This window comes from Rousettus aegyptiacus, unplaced genomic scaffold (genome assembly GCF_014176215.1).
Source record: "Rousettus aegyptiacus isolate mRouAeg1 unplaced genomic scaffold, mRouAeg1.p scaffold_m13_p_4, whole genome shotgun sequence".
Classification (NCBI taxonomy): Eukaryota; Metazoa; Chordata; class Mammalia; order Chiroptera; family Pteropodidae; genus Rousettus; species Rousettus aegyptiacus.
The window spans coordinates 155,598,494-155,618,567 of NW_023416307.1; the positions used below are offsets into that span (position 1 = coordinate 155,598,494).

The 20,074-nt window shown below is 61.9% G+C and overlaps 2 protein-coding genes and 1 pseudogene across 11 annotated transcripts in view; 1 reads left to right on the forward strand and 2 right to left on the reverse strand.

Annotated features, from left to right (window-relative positions):
* RNF123 (ring finger protein 123) overlaps positions 1 to 20,074 on the forward strand; it is a 28,579-nt gene that overhangs the window by 7,578 nt on the left and 927 nt on the right. For 9 of the 10 annotated variants that reach the window (XM_036219771.1, XM_036219770.1, XM_036219768.1 and 6 more), the window contains 28 exons: positions 71 to 138; positions 309 to 434; positions 826 to 940; positions 1,023 to 1,127; positions 1,485 to 1,610; positions 1,723 to 1,815; positions 1,887 to 1,960; positions 2,722 to 2,836; positions 3,019 to 3,118; positions 3,293 to 3,351; positions 3,512 to 3,583; positions 3,802 to 3,922; positions 4,570 to 4,671; positions 5,833 to 5,939; positions 6,195 to 6,393; positions 6,744 to 6,889; positions 7,194 to 7,277; positions 8,030 to 8,137; positions 12,559 to 12,736; positions 13,560 to 13,634; positions 13,786 to 13,873; positions 13,965 to 14,052; positions 14,142 to 14,226; positions 15,499 to 15,638; positions 15,744 to 15,932; positions 16,023 to 16,098; positions 16,307 to 16,391; positions 19,924 to 20,066. In XM_036219771.1, the coding sequence (XP_036075664.1) occupies positions 71 to 138; positions 309 to 434; positions 826 to 940; positions 1,023 to 1,127; positions 1,485 to 1,610; positions 1,723 to 1,815; positions 1,887 to 1,960; positions 2,722 to 2,836; positions 3,019 to 3,118; positions 3,293 to 3,351; positions 3,512 to 3,583; positions 3,802 to 3,922; positions 4,570 to 4,671; positions 5,833 to 5,939; positions 6,195 to 6,393; positions 6,744 to 6,889; positions 7,194 to 7,277; positions 8,030 to 8,137; positions 12,559 to 12,736; positions 13,560 to 13,634; positions 13,786 to 13,873; positions 13,965 to 14,052; positions 14,142 to 14,226; positions 15,499 to 15,638; positions 15,744 to 15,932; positions 16,023 to 16,098; positions 16,307 to 16,391; positions 19,924 to 20,066 (3,067 nt within the window). Of the gene's footprint in view, positions 1 to 70; positions 139 to 308; positions 435 to 825; positions 941 to 1,022; positions 1,128 to 1,484; positions 1,611 to 1,722; positions 1,816 to 1,886; positions 1,961 to 2,721; positions 2,837 to 3,018; positions 3,119 to 3,292; positions 3,352 to 3,511; positions 3,584 to 3,801; positions 3,923 to 4,569; positions 4,672 to 5,832; positions 5,940 to 6,194; positions 6,394 to 6,743; positions 6,890 to 7,193; positions 7,278 to 8,029; positions 8,138 to 12,558; positions 12,737 to 13,559; positions 13,635 to 13,785; positions 13,874 to 13,964; positions 14,053 to 14,141; positions 14,227 to 15,498; positions 15,639 to 15,743; positions 15,933 to 16,022; positions 16,099 to 16,306; positions 16,392 to 19,923; positions 20,067 to 20,074 lie in introns of those variants that run through there. The other variant, XR_004950578.1, reaches the window with a different exon arrangement.
* Positions 11,987 to 12,103, reverse strand: LOC118602597 (annotated as a pseudogene).
* Positions 16,695 to 19,929, reverse strand: AMIGO3 (adhesion molecule with Ig like domain 3). Its single transcript, XM_016149953.2, has one exon. It carries the CDS (start codon positions 19,223 to 19,225, stop codon positions 17,699 to 17,701), a length of 1,527 nt encoding a protein of 508 aa, XP_016005439.2. The 5' UTR covers positions 19,226 to 19,929; the 3' UTR covers positions 16,695 to 17,698.

A 20,074-nucleotide genomic window follows, 5' to 3' on the forward strand; every position in this document is an offset into this window, starting at 1 on the left:
CACAGCCTAGGGGGCAGAGTGGGCAGGCTGCTGGGCTTCCGTGCACATGTAAGGCCTCCTCCCCTGGCAGGCGTGGGCAGCGGGGGACATCGTGAGCTGCCTGATCGACCTGGACGATGGCACACTGTCCTTCTCCCTGTGAGTCTCCCGCCTCTCTCCATACACCTAGCCTCGACCTCCCCAGGCTGCTCTCAGTCCACCCTGTGAGGGGTGGCCCGAGGGTGGACAGCCCCAGCAGAGGCTGCTCACTGGCCCGTGCCAGCACATCCTTCTCAGCGCTGGCTCACAGCTCCTCTCTCCTGCTCCAGGAATGGTGTGTCACTGGGCACTGCCTTTGAGGACTTATCCAGAGGCCCAGGCATGGCCTACTTCCCAGCCATCAGCCTCTCCTTCAAGGAGTCCGTGGCCTTCAACTTCGGCAGCCGTCCTCTCCGATATCCTTTTGGGAAGAGGGCTGTGAGGCTGCTCGGAAAGTCTTGGGGAAGCCGAGAGGGGGGCTTCCTGCCTCAGGAGCTCCGTGGGCTGGCGGTGGGCCCCGGCAGCCATGAGGAGGAAGCCGGATACAGCTGCCGTGGGTGCCGAGGACGATAGCTCTTGTGGCAACCTTGTTGGGTGGGAACTACTATCGCCCCCGTTGAACGAGTGAAAAGCAAAGTGGCAAAAGTGTCGCCCCACGGAAAGTGAGTGGGAGAGGGTGACGCGAAGCAGGCCAGGTGACCACACGGCCCTGCCCTGGAGCCAGGGCCCCTCCTCAGGGGGCTCAGTGGGGAGGGGCGACTGCGTCTGGGCCACAGGGCCAGTGGCACTGGCTTAACTCTGCGACACCTACCCAGTGGCGGGCTACCGGCCCCTGCAGGACCCGCCGCGTGCCGACCTGGCGCGGGCGCAGAAGTTGCTGGGCTGCTTCCGGGCGGTGCTCAGGGTGGAGCTGGACGCCGTGGTGAGCCGGGGTCCGGGCCGGGGGAGCCGGGGGCCTTCCACCACCCTCCGGCCCTCACAGGCCTCTCTCCTCCCCAACACAGGAAGGGCGGCTGGTGGACAAGGAGAGCTCCGAGTGGCAGCTGCAGGGCCAGCCCACTGTCCTCCTGACGCTGGCCCACATCTTCCATCGCTTCGCGCCGCTCCTGGTGAGGGAGGGGAGGCGGCAGGCGCCGGAGACGTGCCTGCGCAGGGGGCTGGGATGCCGGGGCCCCAAGTGACAGAGCCCTCAGACCGCAAGGGTGCCACCCAGCAAGGGAGGAGACACTGCCCGCTAAGGGTCTCAGGGGATGTCCTAGAAGGAAGATGGAGGCGTAATGACCTCATGGGCCAAGGGGACAGATGTGCAACACCCCAGAGGGACAGCGGCCCTCGCGTCTCAGTCAGACCCCAGAAGGGTTCATCTGTGTCCTGGGGTTGCCTGTGGCCTTGGCCACGTGCCAGGACGGGGGTGTCCTGCGTGGGCTGGGAGGCTCCCTCCTGACCAGCGCCCGCCCTTGGTGCAGCGCAAGGTGTACCTGGTGGAGGCCGTGCTCATGAGCTTCCTGCTGGGCGCCGTGGAGGCGGGCACCCCCACCCAGGCGCAGTCCGTGGTGCGCCAGGTGCTGGACCTGCTGTGGCTCTTCATGGAGGTGAGGCTCAGGCCGGATTGCCCGGCCCCGCTGAGGAGGGGGCTCTTGGGAACGGCCGTCCTGGAGCCTGCCCCCAGCCCGGTAGCTGTGCAGCCTGGCATCTCTCCCTTAGGACTACGAGGTACACGATTGCCTCAAGCAGTTGATGATGTCCCTGCTGCGGCTGTACCGGTTCTCGCCCATCGTCCCAGACCTGAGCCTGCAGGTGGGCACTCCTGCTGCTGCCCCGAGCCCCCCGGGCCTCACCCGCCCACTCTGAGCACCCCCTCCCCACAGATCCACTACCTGCGGCTTACCATCGCCATCCTGAGGCACGAGAAGTCCCGCAAGTTTCTGCTTAGCAACGTCCTGTATCCTCCCCTTACACCCAGGCAGGCCAGACATGTGGTACCCTCTGGGGTCAGCAGAGGCCAGGGAGGGCCGTGTGCCCCTGCCCAGGAGTCCCCAGGGAGGCTCAGGAAGACCAGAGCCACTTAGTATGTGAGTCTTTCTTCTAGGACGAGCCCTCCCAGCGCCTTCTCCGCAGAGCGGGGAGGATAGGGCCAAGGTCCAGGCGGGCTGGCCAGCCCGAGCTGGGCTCCCCAGATGGCTGCGGACTCACGGGCCGCATGGAGGTGTGCAGGCACCAGCAGGGCCCGCCCCTTCAGCCGAAGCACTGCACTTCTAATCTGCGTTCCCCGCGAGGCGGGGCTCCCACAGTACCCAGGAGCCAGCGCTCCCTGCTCCCCGAATGTCGAGGATGCGCGGCTTGAGGAGGGAGAGCGGAGCTCTGGGCCCCCAGCTGGGAAGCCGGAGTTGCTGGCTGTCTCCTCTCTCTGGGGTCTTCAGCCTCTAGGAGGCAGAAACAAAGCTGAGAGATGGAGAGGCCTCCAGGCCCACTTCCCAGCCCGTCCACAGTCATCTGTCCCTGTGGCCAGCCTTGACTGTGCCCTCGTCGGAGCTCAGGCTTGGGGGGCTTGACGGCTGCAGGCCTCAGAGCTGTGGTCGGCCGGGGAGAGGGGCAGAGCAGCGGTGGCACGTGAGGGGTGGGGGCGCCGTGGTGGGCGCGTTCGGGCAGGGCATCCCGCGAGGCCCCCTTCTGTGAGCAGAGCTCCGCCTTGACTAGCGCCAGCTTCGACGTGCTCCGGTCCGCCGTCTTCTTTTACATCAAGAGCCCGCTGCGTGTGGAGGAGGCCGGCCTGCAGGAGCTCATCCCCACCACCTGGTGGCCGCACTCGGGCAGGGAGGTGGGTGGGCCCCGAGGGGTGGCTGGGTCAGTGAGGGCCCGCCCAGGGTGCCTGAGCCCCGCCCCCCACACACAGCAGAGGGGCCCCTTCCTCAGCCGCGGCCCTGCGCGGGAGGGGGGGGGGTGGCAGGCGGGGCCAGTCCTGGACGAGCCCCGCTGCCTTTCCTCCCTGCCCCCGCCCAGGGCAAAGACGGTAAGGAGGCGAAGGACGAGACCGCGGAGCAGCGGCAGCGGCGGCGCGCCTACGAGCGGGGCTGCCAGAGGCTGAAGAAGCGCATCGAAGGTCAGGTGCTGGGGGCTGCGGCGTGCGTGCACGTGTGTCCTCGGGGCGCGAGGTGGCGGCCGTGCCCAGGCTGGGCTCGGGGATCCTGCCGGTGCAGCCCCACCCAAACCCGGTCCCCTGCCCCGCCCCTGGGAGCCTGAGGGCTCAGAGTGGTGTTTCCCACCCCGCCCCCAGTGGTGGAAGAACTGCAGGTCCAGATCCTGAAGCTGCTGTTAAACAATAAAGACAATGGGGTGAGTGGCTCCCAGACCCCTGCGTGGGTCCCTGGTGGGGAGCGGGGCTGGCTGGCTCAGGTCCCCGCAGCAGGGTTCCGGCTCAGGCACGGGCGCGAGCTAGTCCAGCCCGGGCCAGCATCCTCCGCTCATCACGGCTTCATTTCTCCTTCCCCTGAAGGGTGAAGCTTCTAGGTACATCTTCCTGACCAAGTTCCGAAAGTTTCTGCAGGAGAATGCCAGCGGCCGGGGGGTAGGTGTCCACGAGGCCAGCCGACCATGGGCCCTGAGCTGCGTGGCAGGGGCTGCGCCTCGGCTCCTGGCGCCTCTCAGCTCTCCTCATCCCTGCCGAGCCCTGCTCCTCGGCTGCCCGGCTTTCCTTCCCAGCCCGGGGTCCTGGGGCAGGCCCTGGGATGAGGAGCGGCTGGGCTCCGCCGGCACAGACGCATGCCTTACGCCCTGTGCCCACAGAACATGCCTATGCTCTGCCCCCCTGAGTACATGGTCTGTTTCTTGCACCGTCTCATCTCTGCCCTGCGCTACTACTGGGATGAGTACAAGGATTCGAACCCGCACGCCTCCTTCAGTGGGGGTGAGTGATGCCAGGGCCTCCAGTCTTGGGGCATGGGCAGGACCAGGTGCAGGGCAGGCCCTAGCATTGATGTGGGGCGCCGGGCTGAGGGTGAGCGTGGCGGTAGCTGTCCGAGGCCTCCTGCCCAGTTGAGTCTACCCCGTCAGCGGGCAGCGTCTCCCCGGGGGCAGCAGGAGCCGTGCACCCTGAGACCGCCGAGCCCATGCTCGCACTGCCCCAGCCCGAGGCTCCTTTCATGGGTCCCAGCCTGCCCAGCCCTCTGCGCAGTCCGTTGTAGGGGACACTGTGGGTGGGATCCGAGGTGCTGGGGCCCTATATTTCTGCGGGAAAGAGTCTTCTAGGGTCAGGTGGAGCCCTATGTGCCCTGGATGGGGGAACACTCCACCAGACTGAGCTGGGACCTTCTCCTTGTCCCCTGAGTGACTCACAGCCAAGAAGGGCCCCTTCATCCCCAGTTGCGCAGTCCTGGAGCCGATCTGAAATGGTGGAGGCGGGGGGATTATGGGAGAGGCCACACCATATGCCTGGGTGGGTAGGTGGCCAAGGCCAGGGGTCCCCTCTGTGCTAGGTCAGCGTAGAGGGGCGGCCTCTGGGAAGGTCTTCCTACTGAGCTCTGACTGCTGGCCTGGCCTCCCAACGCCCCCCAGAGGCCTACATCCCGCCCCAGATCTTCTATAATGGCAAGGTGGACTACTTCGACCTGCAGCGCCTTGGAGGCCTCCTCTCACACCTGCGGAAGACCCTCAAAGGTGTGTGCAGACCTGCGGGCAATGAGCAAGTCAGGCTGGGTGGGAGGGTAGGCCCTGAGCCGGCTCTGCGATGAGTGCTGTGCTGTCCTCGGTCCACCAGAGGGCGCCCACGTATAGACCTTTTCAGGCACTGAGCGGCTCGCTGATCTGCTCACTCTGCCCCCTGGTTTGGGGTCCCGCTACCCCTTTCCTCAAGCACCCACCCCAGGGGACGTCTTGGAGCCTTATAGTAAAATGGGGGCGTGTGTGCTGACATAGGGGGGAACCACAGAATCCTGGAGAGGTCCCTGGGGTGGGAGGGGGATGCGCGTAGTGACTGCCCGAGCAGCATTTCAGGAAGAACACAAGTGGCTCCAGTGCAGAGGGCTGCGAGCTCAGCGCCGGCACAGCCAGGGAGGCCAGCAGTGGCCCGGCGTGGCCCGGAGACGGAAACCGGCGTGCTGGAGGGGAAGTGCCAAGCAGGGAGCCACGGGAGACGAGGCCACGGCGTCTCAAGGGCAGGGTCTGAGGGCCTTGCGGGCTGGACGGCAGTGTAGGCTCATTCCAGGGCAGTGAGGCTGAGGATGTGTGTTGTAAGACGCCCCCTGCGGCTGCCGCCTTGTTTAGAATGGGGCGAGAGGGCCAAGAAAGAGGGTAGCCAGTTGTCCAGGCAACACGAGAGGTAGGGAGAGGTCGAGGCTGAAGGAGAGGAGTCGGCGATGACCCCAGGCGTCTCTCCAGAGACCGAGAAGATGGGGCACCATCGGGGAGGGGGGCTGCAGGAGGAGGCTGGGATGACGAGGCTGTTTGAGGTGCCCAGGGACGCAGCCAGGACCGGGGCCTGGTCTAGAGGTGGAGACGGTGGACCCCCTGGGGAGCGTGCACAGTGAGGCCAGCAGAGCCTAGGCAGCCTTGGGTCTCCTCTTGTTTATAGGGCAGGACAAGGAAGGACGTGACGGAGCAGCCAAGAGAAGTGGGTGGGGAGAGGGCAGGAGAGCGCGAGGTCCTGGGACACAAGGACGGAGTGACAAGGGGAGTGTGCTGGGGTCGCCTCCTGCTGCCAGATCCCTGCACGACGAAGGGCCCTGGGATGCGCAGCGAAGGCTGTTGGAGTCAGTGGCGGGGCAGGGTGCGGGCACAGTGGTAAACGGGGCCCGCGAGACCTTCTGCCATGCTTTCCAGACGACCTCGCCTCCAAGGCCAACATCCTGATCGACCCCCTGGAGCTCCAGGCGGCCACCATGGATGACCTGGACGAAGACGAAGAGCCAGCTCCGGCTGCGGCCCAGGTGCCGCGGTGGGGGCAGGCTGGGGGCTTCACGTTAGGCTGTCCGTCTCATGCGGGCAGGGGTGTCACCCAGGGCCATCTCCCCCTCCGTGCAGGCAAGGAGCTTCCCACCGGGCAGGTGCCCTTACCATGGGTGGAGGCACAAAGCTTCCCTTCCCGTTCCGCAGCCCCATGAATCACGGGAGCCCCGAGTGGGCCCGAGTCCTGGGGGGTCGTGGGGGGCTGAGTGGTGTCTGGCCTCCTCTCTCCACCACAGCGCCCCACGCAGGCCCTGGCCATTGGGGGCGCGCTGCCTCTGCCCCGGCCCGGCTGGCTCAGCTCTCCAACCCTGGGCCGAGCCAACCGCTTCCTCAGCACAGCAGCCGTGAGCCTGATGACCCCGCGGCGGCCTCTGAGCACCTCGGAGAAAGTGAAAGTGCGCACGCTGAGCGCAGAGCAGCGGACGCGGGAGGACAGTAGGTGTCCGGCAGGGCAGGGCCAGCGTGACTCGACGGGCTCTGTGTACAGCTCCCCGCCCCGGGCAGAGCCAGGACACCCCCCCACTGTCTCCCTGTCCTGTGGCCTGACAGTCTCTCAAGGGCGTGGGAAGTGCACTCTGAGGGCAGGAAATCGATTCCACAGAAATAGGCCCTGGAGCTGCAGGAAGCTGCCCGCCCCTCCCCCTCCCCCGTGTTCTCCCTGCAGGTCCCTCCGGGGCCCAGGGGAAAGGGCTTCCTCCTGGTGTGAGGCCCATCCTGGCTCAGCAGGCAGGGGAGAGAACTCCAATGGCCTCTGACCTTGACCTTGCCCTTCCCTCACTCCCTAGTTGAGGGCAGCCACTGGAACGAGGGCCTGCTGCTGGGGCGGCCCCCCGAGGAGCCCGAGCAGCCCCTCACCGAGAACTCGCTGCTGGAAGTCCTCGACGGCGCTGTGATGATGTACAACCTCAGCGTTCACCAGCAGCTGGGCAAGGTCTCAAGCCGCTGACCCGGGCGCATGTCGTGTGGTTCTGCATGTTCGGGTGCAGCGTGTGTGTGCGCCCACACACGCGCCCAGCCCTGCAGGGTTGCCTGGGCATGACTGGGCACGGGAGCGTGTACCACAGCGACACCGATTCCTGCCAGTGCTTAGGCCCGACCTGCTTGACTTTTAGGGGAGGGGGCCGTCTTGGACCTAAGGTTGGGCGTTTGGCAGGGCTGGGGTCCGGGCTGGGTCTGGAAAAACCTGGGTGAGGCGCCCGAGGGTCACCGTGGACGTGCCGTTTCCCTTGCTCTAGATGGTGGGTGTGTCCGACGATGTCAGTGAGTATGCAATGGCTCTGAGGGACACAGAGGACAAGCTCCGCAGGTGCCCCAAACGGGTAAGGCCTGCACAGGTGGGTGGGTCTTTGCAAGGGCGGGTGTGGCAGAGGAGTGCCTTACCCAGGTCCCTAGGTCAGTCCACAAAGGAAATCTGGCCTGGCCTAACCCTGCCCCTGCCTGCTGCCCCAACAGTTTTTCTTGGCGCCCCCCCACCCCCACCCCGCCATACCATGTCCGTGAGAGGTGGGGCTGGTGCCAAGGCTGGGCGCAGCCAGAGCCCTATCGACCAGCCAAAGCCTGTGCCAAGGTGCCCCCACCCCGGCCTGCTAAGTGCTGATGCATACCCACACTCATCAATTATGGATTCGACCCTGAGTGCTTCCTCAGTCACTTGCAGAGTCAGCAGGAAGCGGGGCCTGGCTCCCCCGCTCCCCTCCTGTGGCTCTCCCGGCCTGGGGAACGGGGCCAGGCAGGCCCAGGCAGGCCGCCTGTCCCCAGCTATCCGCAGAGCCCTGGGCTTGGCCAGGGAGAGAGCAGCTGTTGGAGCTGCAGTTCGGTGTGGAATCCCCGGGGTGTCCTGGCCAGGGACTCACAGACCCCCAGCTGCATCTAACTTTTTCATTCTGAGGGATGGCCGCGGCCCTGTTCGGAGGCTTGCTTGGCTTCGACAGTGGGACAGAGGCAGGGGGCATTAGAAGAGTGGAGCCGGGTCTGCCTGACCCTCTGCCTGCCGCACGCACCAGTGGGGCCCTGTGAGGGCTGCCTGGGGAAGGCAGGGTGGGTCTGATCTTCCTTTCTCCTTGGGTGGCAGAGGAAGGACATCCTTGCGGAGTTGACCAAGAGCCAGAAAGTTTTTTCAGAAAAGCTGGACCACCTGAGTCGCCGTCTGGCCTGGGTCCATGCCACCGTCTACTCCCAGGTGAGCAGGCGGCCTCTCCAGTCTCACCGACCATTCGCAGATCCGGCAGAGCTATGCCGGCCCCTCGATGCTCCCTGCTGCCCGGGCCTCTGGCACACGTGGGCCCCCTCCCTGCTCCTCATCCTCCCTTTTACCGCCCCATGCCATGATCCAGGCCCTCTCATAACCTATGAACGTGAGTAGATGCCATTTCGAGACTCCCCAGTTCCCCTCCAGTTCATAAACCCTCTCCTAGAGGAACAGAACCTGTCTCTCCCCTCCTCCCCGCCTTGCTGCCCCTCCCCTCATGACCGCCCCCCCACCATGCATCTGGGGCTTGTCGAGGCCTCTCCCAAGCCACACCCTCCCTCTACATCTTCTCTCAGACTTGCCTCCCGCCTTGAGGCCACGGGCTTGTTCCCACTCCCTCATTCACTCATTCATTCAATAACATGTGCCCAGAGCCTGGCGTATGCCAGCTGCCGTCCTGACGCTGGGGCCACTCAGCAGCGAACCAGAAAACCAAGGCTCTGCCTCCCCAGGGCAGTCGGCCTCCAGGGGTAGAAGGACGCACGGACAGATGGTGCATTCCCTCTGACCGTCCTTGGACCCCCAGGCCCCCGACCCTCGGACTCGTTTCCTCCCCCCAGCCCCCGTCCTGGCACCGCTCCCTCTGGCGAGCGCCTGGTTGCCCCTGAGGCGCCCATCCAGGGCAGCCGTCTACCTTCTTGGGCAGGCCCCGCCCCCATAGCCGTGGACCCAGGCCCTTGGTGTCCCCATCTCTGTCCTGCCAGCTCTCCTTGCTCTTTCTCTTGGCAGCTCCTCCCTAACCCTACAGCCTCCGCCTTCCACCCCTTCCTGTCTCTCTCGGGAAGACCACCTTGCCGACAGCCCCGCCAGGAAGATCACCGCCAGGGCCCTTCTCCGCACAGGCCTTGCCTGTCCATCTCCCTGGGCACTCCCTCCCCTAGCTCCTTCTTAGGAACCTTGCCTTCCCATCTCTGTACGTTTTTCTTCTTCTATTTAAATTGTGATAAAATAGACATAACTTAAAACTTATCATCTTGGCCGATTTTTAAAGTTGTGGCAAGATACAATGTATAACCTACCATCTTAGTCGTTTGAAGGTCCCGTTCGTTCAGTAGCGCTAAGTGGGTCCACGTGGCTGTGAAACGGAGGTCTGTGAGGAGACCTGCTTCATCTCCCCAGACTGGCGCTTACACCCGTTAACTCCGCACCCCACCCCCCAGGCCCCAGCAGCCACCTTTCTACTTTTCGTCTCTATACATTTGACTTCTCTTGGTCCCTCATTCAAGTGCAGTCGTACACAGTGTTAGTCTTTATGCTTATTTGACTTAGCATCATGTTCTCACTGTTCGTCCACGTTGAAGCACATGTCAGGATTTCCTTCGTTTTTAAGGCTGAATAACATTCCATTGTACGTGATACCACGTTTCATTTATCTGGTCATCCATTGATAGACACTTGGGTTGCTGCCACTTTGGGGCTATTGTGAATAATACTGCTCTGACCACGGGTGTACAAATGTCTCTTTAGGGTCCTGTTTTCAATTCTTTTGGGTCTATGCTCACAAGTAGAATTGCTGGATCATATGATCGTTCTATTTTTAATTATTCGAGGAACTGCTGTATTGCTCTCCGCAGTCGCTCCACCGTTTTCCAGTCCCACCAGCCGGGCTCAAATGTTCCAGTTTCTTCCCATCTTTGCCAATGCTTGTTACTTTTTTTTTTTTTTTTTAACTCTTTTCCCATTTAGAAAAAAAAGTGCAGCTCACTTCCAGCATTAATTTAACATCATGCGTGGGAATGCGACGTGTTCTAGGATCTGTGTTTTCAGCAATCGAGAATCATTATATTTCGTAAATGGAAATAGAATACTATAAATAGAATGATGTCATTTGTTTTCAAAAACTATCAGTGTGCAAAAGTGACACAAAAGTAAAAGTGAGATATTTCATGGGACACTTCAGGGGTGAGGTTAGGACTGTAACCCACGAGTTACCTCGGGGTAGACGCTGCAGTGGCAAGCACCGGCGAGTATTCTCGGGGCAAACCGGAAATGGGTTAATATGATGGCCATCCTAACCTGTATGAAGTGGTATCTCATTGTTGTTTTGGTTTGTAGTCCCCTAATGATTAGTGATGCTCAGCATCTTTTCATGTGCTTACTGGCCATTCTTCTTTGGAGAAATGTCTATGCAACTCTATTTGCCCATTTTTTAATCAGATTGTTTTTTTTGGTGGTGGTTGTTGAATTGTAGTTGTTCTTTATGTATTCTGGATATTAACCCCTTACGCGGTTATGATCTATGAATATTTCCTCCCATTCTGTGAGTTACCTTTTCACTCCGTTGATGGTGCCCTTTGATGCAAGGTTTTTAATTTCGATGTAGTCCAGTTTATCTATTTTATCTTTTCTCGACTATGATTTTCTTGTCATATCCAAGAAATCATTGTCTAATCTAAGGTCGTGAAGATTTTCTCCTCTATTTTCTTCTAAGGGTTTCGTAGTGTTTGCTCATAAGTTTTGGTCTTTGATCCATTTTGAGTTAATTTTTGTATGATATGAAGCAATGGTCCAACTTTACTCTTTTGCATGTGGATATCCAGTTTTCCCAGTACCATTGATTGAAAAGACTAGTCTTCGGCACCCTTGTCAAAAATCATTTGAGTGTGCGTGTGTGCGCGCGCGCGTGTGTGTGTGTGTGTGTGTGTGTGTGTGTAATCTTTAGGGTTTTCTACATATAAGACCATGTCATCTGTGAACAGAGATAATTTGACTCCCTTCTTTCCAACGTGGAGGCCTTTCATTTCTTTTCCTTTCCCAATTGCACAGACTGGAACTTCCAGTACTGTTAATAGCAGTGGTGAAAACAGGCACCCTTGCCTTGCATCCTGCTCATGGAGGGAAAGCCTCCAGCGTGATGTTAGCTATAGGCTCGTCATAGTATAGCCCTTATTATGCTCAAGTGCCTTCTTCCTCCCGCATCTTCAGTGCTCACTCTGCTGCCTCCTCATTCAGTTTCTCCCGTCAGTAAAGGAAAAAGCCCATTACGCCCTGCCCTGACTCTGCATCCAGGTACAGTCCCCACGCCCTCCTCCTGCTCTGTCTTAGCTCATCTTTCGTTTACTTTTGGCCTCAGCACAGTCTCCTCCATTTCTCACAGGGTCTCTCTCAAGCCCCACCCCCTCCAGCCCAGGTGCACACATACCTCTACCCCCATCACAGTGGCCCCTTGACTGCATCGGCGCCATTGCCGTCTTCCTGGCCTTCTGGCTCACTGACCATGTGCATGCCCAGGCCCAGGCCCACTCTCTGACATCTGGCTTACATCTCCTCGGGGTCTTAGGTTTGAGAGCATCAGAGAGCTGGTGTACAGTCCAGATACTCCAGCGCCTCCCCGAGAGGTGCGGTCTGGGGGCTCACTCTAGTCCCCTCTGTGGGATCCCGACAGACTGTCTGGGAACTATACTGTGGGGAACAGGGCCCGTGGCAGGTTTTGTCTGCTTCCTGTGACCTCTGTTTCACCAGCAGTCACGCTGCCTCCTGCCTTCCCAGCATCTTCCCCTTGGAGCTCCAGACCGCATTTCTACCTTCCTCCTCCGTGGCCACCTCTCTGAGGGCATCTGCAGGCACCTTGTGCTCCACGCGTCCTAAGCCACATCCCTTTGCCCTGTACCAGGCCTGCTTCCCCTCCAGTGCCTGTGCTCTCAGTGGGGCTCTGTCACCCCCAGAAATGCACTCTTTTATTTTATTTTTTTATGTTTTTTAGGCAAAGCAACCCTTGGTTGACCCCATATATTGCAAGGACCTTGTCAGCTTATAATCCCTTATTTTTTTTATTTTTTATATCTACAGCACCTGGTCTTCCCAGGTGGTCTCCCATCCAAATACTAACCAGGCCCGACCCTGCTTAGCTTCCGAGACCAGCCGGGGTCGGGCGCGTTCCGGGCCGCGGCCGTGGATGTGTGCCCCACCCTTGATGCGGCAGTGCCCTTGCCCCCACCGCCCATTGGCGTGTCCCCGTTCTTGGCCCTTCGGCCCCCTCGTCTGCTGTCTTGGGCCTGCATGAGGCCGTCGCTTCCTCACTCCCCTGCCCCCACTTGCCCCAGCAGCCCCTTCTGCACCGGGCAGTGCTCCGACACAGACTTCTGGTCACGTGGCACCCTCTCGCTTAAAAACTTCTGCGCCTTTGAAAAATATAAACCCGAGTTCTGATCTGGGTGACAGCGCAGCCCTTCCAGGCAGGGTGGGCCCCCCTCACCTGCTGAGTCCTCCAGCGCCACTGCCCCCACTTCCTGGGATCAGTTCTCAGTCCTCACGTCGTGTTCCCGGAGGCCATTCTGGGTCCCCAGACTGGGCCACGCCCCCAGGAGCCCTTCCCTGGAGCAGCCCCGCCGCGCCCTGTGTGCCTCCCGCAGGAGAAGATGCTGGACATTTACTGGCTGCTGCGAGTCTGCCTGCGGACCATCGAGCACGGCGACCGCACGGGTTCTCTCTTTGCCTTCATGCCCGAGTTCTACCTGAGCGTGGCCATCAACAGCTACAGCGCTCTCAAGAATTACTTCGGCCCCGTGCACAGCATGGAGGAGCTCCCAGGTGACGGGGCCATTCAGGCTGGGAGGGGCCCTTCGGCGTGAGCACCGGGGGTCCTGCTCTGAGGCCTCGGGGCCCAGCGGCACACATCTGCGGAGGGAGGAGGGGAGGCAGCTCCTGCCCTGCCGCCTCAGACAGGCGTTTGCTAAAGCCTCACGTGGCGGAGAGCCCGGCCGGGTGCCAGCGCCACGGAACCAGCAGCTCCTTCCCGGGGCTGGGAGGTACACGGACAGAATGGATCCCCACTTTCACTTCCTTCTTGGTGTCGCTGTGCTTTGGAAGCCAGCTGGCCTCTCACCTTGCCTTCCTGGTACTGGCCACAGGGTGTGGCAGCTGCGCAGGGCAGAGTGGGTTGTCTCCATAGATCACAGCAAGGAGCCGGCCGTGCCAGGGGCCGCATAGGATCCGGGGCTTCCTGCAGACCACTGTTTCCAGGCTGGCCTGGGTGGTCCACGTCTGGCCTGCCCCTGCCTGCCTTTGCCCCGCCGCTGGCCTAGGCGCAGGCTTTGTCCTCAGAGGTGGAGCCGTGGGTACCCAGGCACTTTGGTACTGAGCCAGCCATCAAGTGTGTGTGCTGAGATGGGTTTGGGCTTGGTTGGGTCTCTTGCCAGGACCTGCCCCTCCCCCACAGTGAGTCTGTGCCTTAGCCTCTCACTGGTTGTTGGTGATTGCCGTGCCTGAAGTCCCCAGGTGCTGGCTTGGGCCCAGAATTGCCCTTGGAGCCAGGCCTGGAGCCCACTACCCAAGCCCACCCACTCTGCCCAGGGATGTGCCTGCCTCTGCAGCCCCCGCTCTCAGCCAACAGCTCTGACTCCGCACCCTGCAGGCTATGAAGAGACCCTGACCCGCCTGGCTGCCATCCTTGCCAAACACTTTGCCGACACACGCATCGTGGGCACTGGTGAGGTGCCCTACAGAAGGCTCGTGGGGATGGGGATGGGATGGCGTCTCTGGCTGGCTATTTTCTGCACAGAATGCTGGCCAGATGGGCAGGAGGCACGGGGGCCAGGGCTCATGCTAGGTACCTGCTGAGGCCTGGCCTGTCCCAGCAGACATCCGTGACTCGCTGATGCAGGCCCTGGCCAGCTATGTCTGCTACCCACACTCCCTCCGGGCGGTGGAGCGGATCCCTGAGGAGCAGTGAGTAGGGTCTGGGGGTGGAGCATGCACCCCGCCTGTCACAGCACTGGGCCCAACCTTACCCTGTGCCTGCCACCCCTTGCCTTCACAGGCGCATCGCCATGGTGAGGAGCCTCCTGGCTCCCTATGAGCAGCGGCCCTGGGCCCAGACCAACTGGATCCTGGTGCGGCTCTGGAGGGTAAGCCTGGCTAGAGGGGAGCTGGCCATGGCTGGCTGGAAGGAAGGGTTGCCCTGCCCCACTGACCTCCCACTCACCCCACCCCTCAGGGCTGTGGGTTCGGCTACCGCTATACACGGCTGCCACACCTGCTGAAAACCAAACCTGAGGATGCCAATTTGCCCAGCCTCCAGAGTGAGTATCCAGGTTGAGCAGGCAGGTAGCCCTTGCCCACTGCTCTTGGGTTCTCTCAGACTCCTCCACTTCTTCCAGCCCCTCCCTGGGCCCCAAACTCCCTCTTTCCCCTGGGGTTTCCATTCCGCAGCATCCGTCCAGCTCAAGGACACTCTGGGACTGCTCCCCCTTTCTCTCCAGTCCCACATGTGCCCTTTGGGCCTGAAGCTGTGTGTGGGTCACAGTGAAAGGGGGCAGTATCTTCCCAGGCTACTGGCAGCTTGCGCAGGGCGAGGACCCTGTTCCCTGATCTCCATCCTTGTCCCAGCACCATGTCCTTTTGCCCCTTTTTGCCATCTGCTGGGGCCAGGTCTTGGATACTTGAGTCCAGGGAGGCATAGACTGGGGGTTGGCGAGAGCTCCAGAGGGTGTCCATGGGCTTCCTGGAGGAAGGGGCAGCTGGTTGGAGCAAAGGCTGTGTTCTCGCCTGGGGCCATGGCGCAGCAAAGCCCTGTGAGCCTGAGGTCCTCCTCCCCGGCCCGGCCCGGGGCCTGCCTGCACATGCGGTACCCACACCACGCGATAGCTTGGTGGCCCGCAAGGTGTATTTCTGCCTTGATGGCCTGAAAGGTGTCCCTAGAAGCCAAGTGCCTTGTACAAAGTCACCCAGCAAGTCCTTGCGAGTTGCCTTGTTCCTGACCCCCGGGTGGAACTGAGCTGCAGTGCACAGTGGCAGTGCGGCTGGAGCCCTGTCCTGCTGCTGCAGGAGCTATTGATTCACTTGGGGGGAGGGGGGGAGGGGAGTGGGGTTTCTGCCCAGCCTGGCTGCGGCTGAGGGCTCTGGTTACTGCTGCCTCTCAGCCCAGACTTAGCGCCCACCACTTTGGCTACATGCCAAGGCCAGCAGAGGACAGTGGAGGACGGCAGGGCTCAGAGGAGGCTTCTGGGGAAGTCGGCCTTACTACGAGCAGCGAGGAGGGGTCTAGGTCCCTGAAGGGCCTGCGACTGAGAACTTGCTAGGGCTCAGGCTGGGGCTAGGGGTGCTGCTCTAGGCCTAGGGGGCGCTGTGGGGCTAGAAACAGCCACAGCCTGTGGCTTGCTCAGCAGAGGGCAGGCACAGATTTAGCCCGAAGCCCCAGGCAGTAGTGCACCCCGTCCTCCTGCCTGTGTGGCCTGAGCACTTCCAGAGCCATCTCTGTCCTGCGCCAACGGCCCACCGAGTGAGGGCAGAGGCAGCCAGGCAGGGCCGCTGACCGGAGCCCCCGACGCTGCCGCCTGCCCATGCCCCTGCAGAGCCCTGCCCCTCCACCCTGCTGCAGCAGCACATGGCAGACCTGCTGCGCCAGGATCCTGACGTGGCGCCCAGCTTCCTCAACAGCGTCCTCAACCAGCTCAACTGGGCCTTCTCTGAGTTCGTCGGCATGATCCAGGAGGTGGGTTGTGGTGGGACCTTGTAGACCAGTACGATGCAGAGGGTAAGGCACGATTTGCAGCGGCCAGGCCACTGACCACTGCCTGCCCACCCGCTGGTGGCTCAGATCCAGCAGGCTGCTGAACGCCTGGAGAGGAACTTTGTAGACAGCCGGCAGCTCAAGGTATGTGCCACCTGCTTTGACCTCTCGGTCAGCCTGCTGCGTGTCTTGGAGATGACCATCACACTGGTGCCTGAGATATTCCTCGACTGGTCCCAGCCTACCTCTGAGATGCTACTGCGGCGTCTTGCACAGGTGTGTGCATCCAGGCAAGGAGGGTGGGCGGGACCCGGGGTGCCCCAGGGGTGAGCCCACCTAGCCACCAGCATACTCCCGCCCTCACAGCTGCTGAACCAAGTGCTGAACCGCGTGACAGCTGAGAGGAACCTATTTGACCGTGTGGTCACCCTGCGGCTGCCTGGTGAGGACTTAGGGGCCCCGCATTCACCACGCCACAGGCTTCGGTTCCTCTGCCAGGAGGAGCAATGCCCGATTCTCCATTCTGCACCACGATAGCCGGACTTGGCACTCCCAGCTTTAGTGTGCCTCTCTGTGAGGAGGACGTAGGATGGGCGGATGGCATCAGCCAGGAGCCCCTGGGCAGCTTATCCCCTTCCTCCCTCCCGTAGGCCTGGAGAGCGTGGACCACTACCCTATTCTGGTGGCAGTGACAGGCATCCTGGTACGGCTCCTGGTGCACGGCCCAGCCTCAGGGTAAGTGAGAGGGACCGTGGGCCCCGAGGAAGCTGAGTATGTCTGATGTGGAGAGGGCCACGCAGGGCCTCCCTGCGGTTCAGTTTCCGCACCTCTGAAATGGACCTCCGGATCAGGCTTTGAGGCAGAGGGCAGGCGGTGAGGTCTGCACTAAACCAGGGGCAGTAGCAGCGGCTCTGAGTAGGGGAATCCGGGACTCCGGCAGAACAGGTGCCTCAGCGCCTCAGGCGGGGACAGGGTGCCACCCTGCGATGTCCAGGACAGCACTGCTGGGATCAGGAGCTGAGCACACACACCGCCGCCTGCGTCTGCAAAGGCTTCAGCAACGAGCATGTCCTACCTTTATTAAGAAACTCCATGACAACTGGATCCTGGACACTCGTGCGGGTGCCGCCTCAGCCCCCACACAGGAGTAGCCCCAGCCCCCCTTTCCTGCCTCCCTGCAGCGGGACGGGGGAGACCGATCTGAGGCCAGGGCACTCCCATTAGGCAGAGACCAGTGCCAACTCTTAAGAGGCTTCTATTCTCGAGGGACAGTGAGTCTCGGCTTCGCCCTTCCGTCACGGCCATGCTCAGCAGGCTCTTTACTGCTGAAAAGCTGGGAGCACAGGGCCATGGCACCCTTCCTACTGTCCCAGGAGCTCATGGGAGAGGCGCTGCCCTCAGAGTACCCTGTAGATAGCCCAGCCACAGAAGGAGCAGGGCTGTTCTGGCGGGGGCCCAGGCCAGGCCACCTGCGGGTCTCTTAAGGAGCCTCCCCTGCCCCTTGCCTGCCTACCAGACTCTGAATGGAGTCGTGAAGCTGAAGGAGACTGGAAGTAGGCTAGACGCTGGTGCGCGGAGAGTCCCAGCTCATCAAAGAAGGGCTTGTTTCCACCTTCCCCCGCCGGGGCAGAGCCGGGGCTTCCTTTGGAGCCCTCCCCCTTCCCATCCCCTTGGGAAGGAGGTGGAGGGCGTGCTTCGGTGCTTCACCGGCACTCCTTCATAGCTGCCTTGGCTCCTCGGGGTGGACTCTGATGCAAGGGCTCTTCCTGATAGGCCTCAGTTCCAATCCTCATGGGACATTTGGGCACCAGGTGGTCCCAAGGAAAGGAACACAGGCAGGCAGGCCCTGTGCTGAGGTGGAGCAGGAGAGGGTGGGGACCCCAATTCCTCTACCAGCGAGTGAGGCCACTGTGGTGTAAATGGAGCCCCACACAGGAGGCTGGAGGACCAAGCCCAGTGCTCCCTACCAGCGCCTGGCAGTACTCTGCGTGACGGCAGGGAGCAGGGCAAGCAGCAGGCAGGCAGTGGGGGCCCTGGGCAGCCTAGGTTATCACCAGCCCCTCAGAGCCCATGGAGCTGGTGGACTCGGAGCCGGCCTTGAACCGCAGGCTCACGGGGTTGTAGAGATCAAAGTCCTCAGCTACGGCCAGCTGCACACGACCGTTGAGGCCATTCCTGCCGGGTTCCAGAAAGACCACATGCTTGTGGACACTGGCCTTGCGGCTGGGTGCGTCAGGTGGCGTGGTGCTGAGCACGGAGGACTGTGCGCTCAGCTCCTGGAGTGGGCTGGGTGCTCGGGGCCAGCGGCGGCAGCGGCAGGTGCGCTGGTAGCAGCGGCGGCAGCCAGGACAGGGTGGTGCAAACAGGTAGAGCAGCACCAGCACCAGGCCCACGGCGCAGCCCAGCAGCGTGGTGTAGCCGGTGTTGAAAGCCTCAGGCTCAGGGTTCGTGAAGTTCACAGTCACGTTGTACTCGTGAGTCTGGCTGTGACGCAGGCGGGGCCCAGTGGCCAGGCACACAAAGACACCCTCGTGCCATGGCTGCACGTTGCGGATGGCCAAGCTGCCATCAGCCAGCACTGCGATGCTGCCGTTGCGGGATCCTGGCGCCACCAGCAGCTCATGCTGCGGGGAGACCCAGGCCACGTGAGCGGCCGGGGCGCTGGCATTGCACTGCAGCCTCAGGGACTGACCCGCCTGCACTTGCAGCTGCTCTTCAGGCTTCTCTAGGCTGCCAGCCAGGGGAGCCGAGCAGTTCTCAAAAACTCGGCTGTGCTCAAAGAAGCGCACGCGGGAGGTGGGTACTTTGAAAGCCAGACACACGTACTCACGCGCGAAGTCGCTCACAGCGCTTAGTCCCCGCTGGCGCCAGCGCTGCAGCAGGTGGTAGAGGTGGCAGTCACAGGGCAACGGATTGTTGTGCAAGTAAAGGCCGTTCTTGAGAAAGGCAGGCAGCGAAGCCAGGTCAGGGGCCTGGATACGTCCCAGGCGGTTGGAGGAGAGATCCAGGGTGCGGAGGTGGGCCACGCCCAGCCCGTGCAGGTGGTCGAAAGAGAAAGTCGTGAGTTCGTTGCAGCCCAGGTAGAGCCCGCGGAGCGCGCTCAGGCCCTGGAAGGCATTCGGGTCCAAGTGCGCCAGGCGGTTATGGAACAGCAGCAGCGTCTCGAGCGCCTTCAGCCCTTCGAGGTCGTGGCCGCTAAGCGCACGCAGCGCGTTCCATGATAAATCGAGCAGCTGCAGGACGCTGGCATTCTCGAAGACTCCGTGACCCAGCGCCTCCAGCTCGTTGTGACCTAGGCGCAGGGTGCGCAGATGGGAGAGGGGCGTCAGCCACCCGGGGCGCAGGCGCTGGAGCGCGTTGTGGCTCAGATCGAGATCTGCCGCAGAGACAGGTAACGGGGCTGGCACGTCCTGCAGCCCAAGTCCTGCGCAGCTCAGGTGGTCGGCAGCGCAGACGCATCTGTCGGGGCAGTTATGCAGCGCCGTGGGCAGGAAGTCCTCGGCGTCCAGGGTGCCTAACCCGACGCGCAGCGTGCACAGCAGTGCGCCCAGCAGCGCTGGCCAGGACATGGCGGCAAACGACCCGGGGCGGGACCCGGCAGCTCTGCGCGGGGCACTGCTCCAGGACTCACCCCCTTCCGCTCTGGCTTGACTTGCTGCTGGCCGCTCCCACTTCTCGGTTCCAGGTGGTGAGTTGCGGCCGCGCTCCACTCAGCAAACACCGCCTCAGGCTGTCCTAGCTCTCCGAGCGTTTTCCTGATCACTCAGCTAAATACTCTTGGGGAGGTGATTACCCAGGGGCGGAGCCTTGGGCTCCCATTGGCTCCTGTTGGAGGGGGCGGAGCAGCCGCGACCTCGGCCATCAAGGGACCCACGTGGCCGCCAGAGGGAGCGCGAGTCCGGCCCCAATGCCCAGCCCTGCACTTGGTTGGCGGCTTTCTGCGGCAGAGGAAGCCTGAGGAACACCGCAGCCTTTAAGCTCCTAATTACCTATTTTCTTGGAAGGATTAATGTATAAGGGGCAGGTGAACTTTCACTATCTTCTGGTAGCTCCCCTGAGCTTTTCTTAACCTGGTACCCGGGTTGTGTGGGTCCTTCATTGGGGTCTAGAACTTTCTGGAGGTGTGAGGAGAAACAGGGATATAGGGTGGGCTGAAGGAGGCAAGGACGCAAGTGGGCTGGGTTGTCACACCGCCCCCACCCCTCTGATAGAAGAGTTTCAGACAGTCCTCAGCCTCTTGACTACTCTCACACCCTCTCCCACCTAGGACGGACAGAGCCACGTCGGTGCTCCTGGCTGACCCCTGCTTCCAGCTCCGCTCTATATGCTATCTTCTGGGGCAGCCAGAGCCCCCCGCCCCTGGCACTGCCTTGCCTGCCCCTGATCAGAAGCGCTTCTCCTTACAGAGCTGTGAGTGG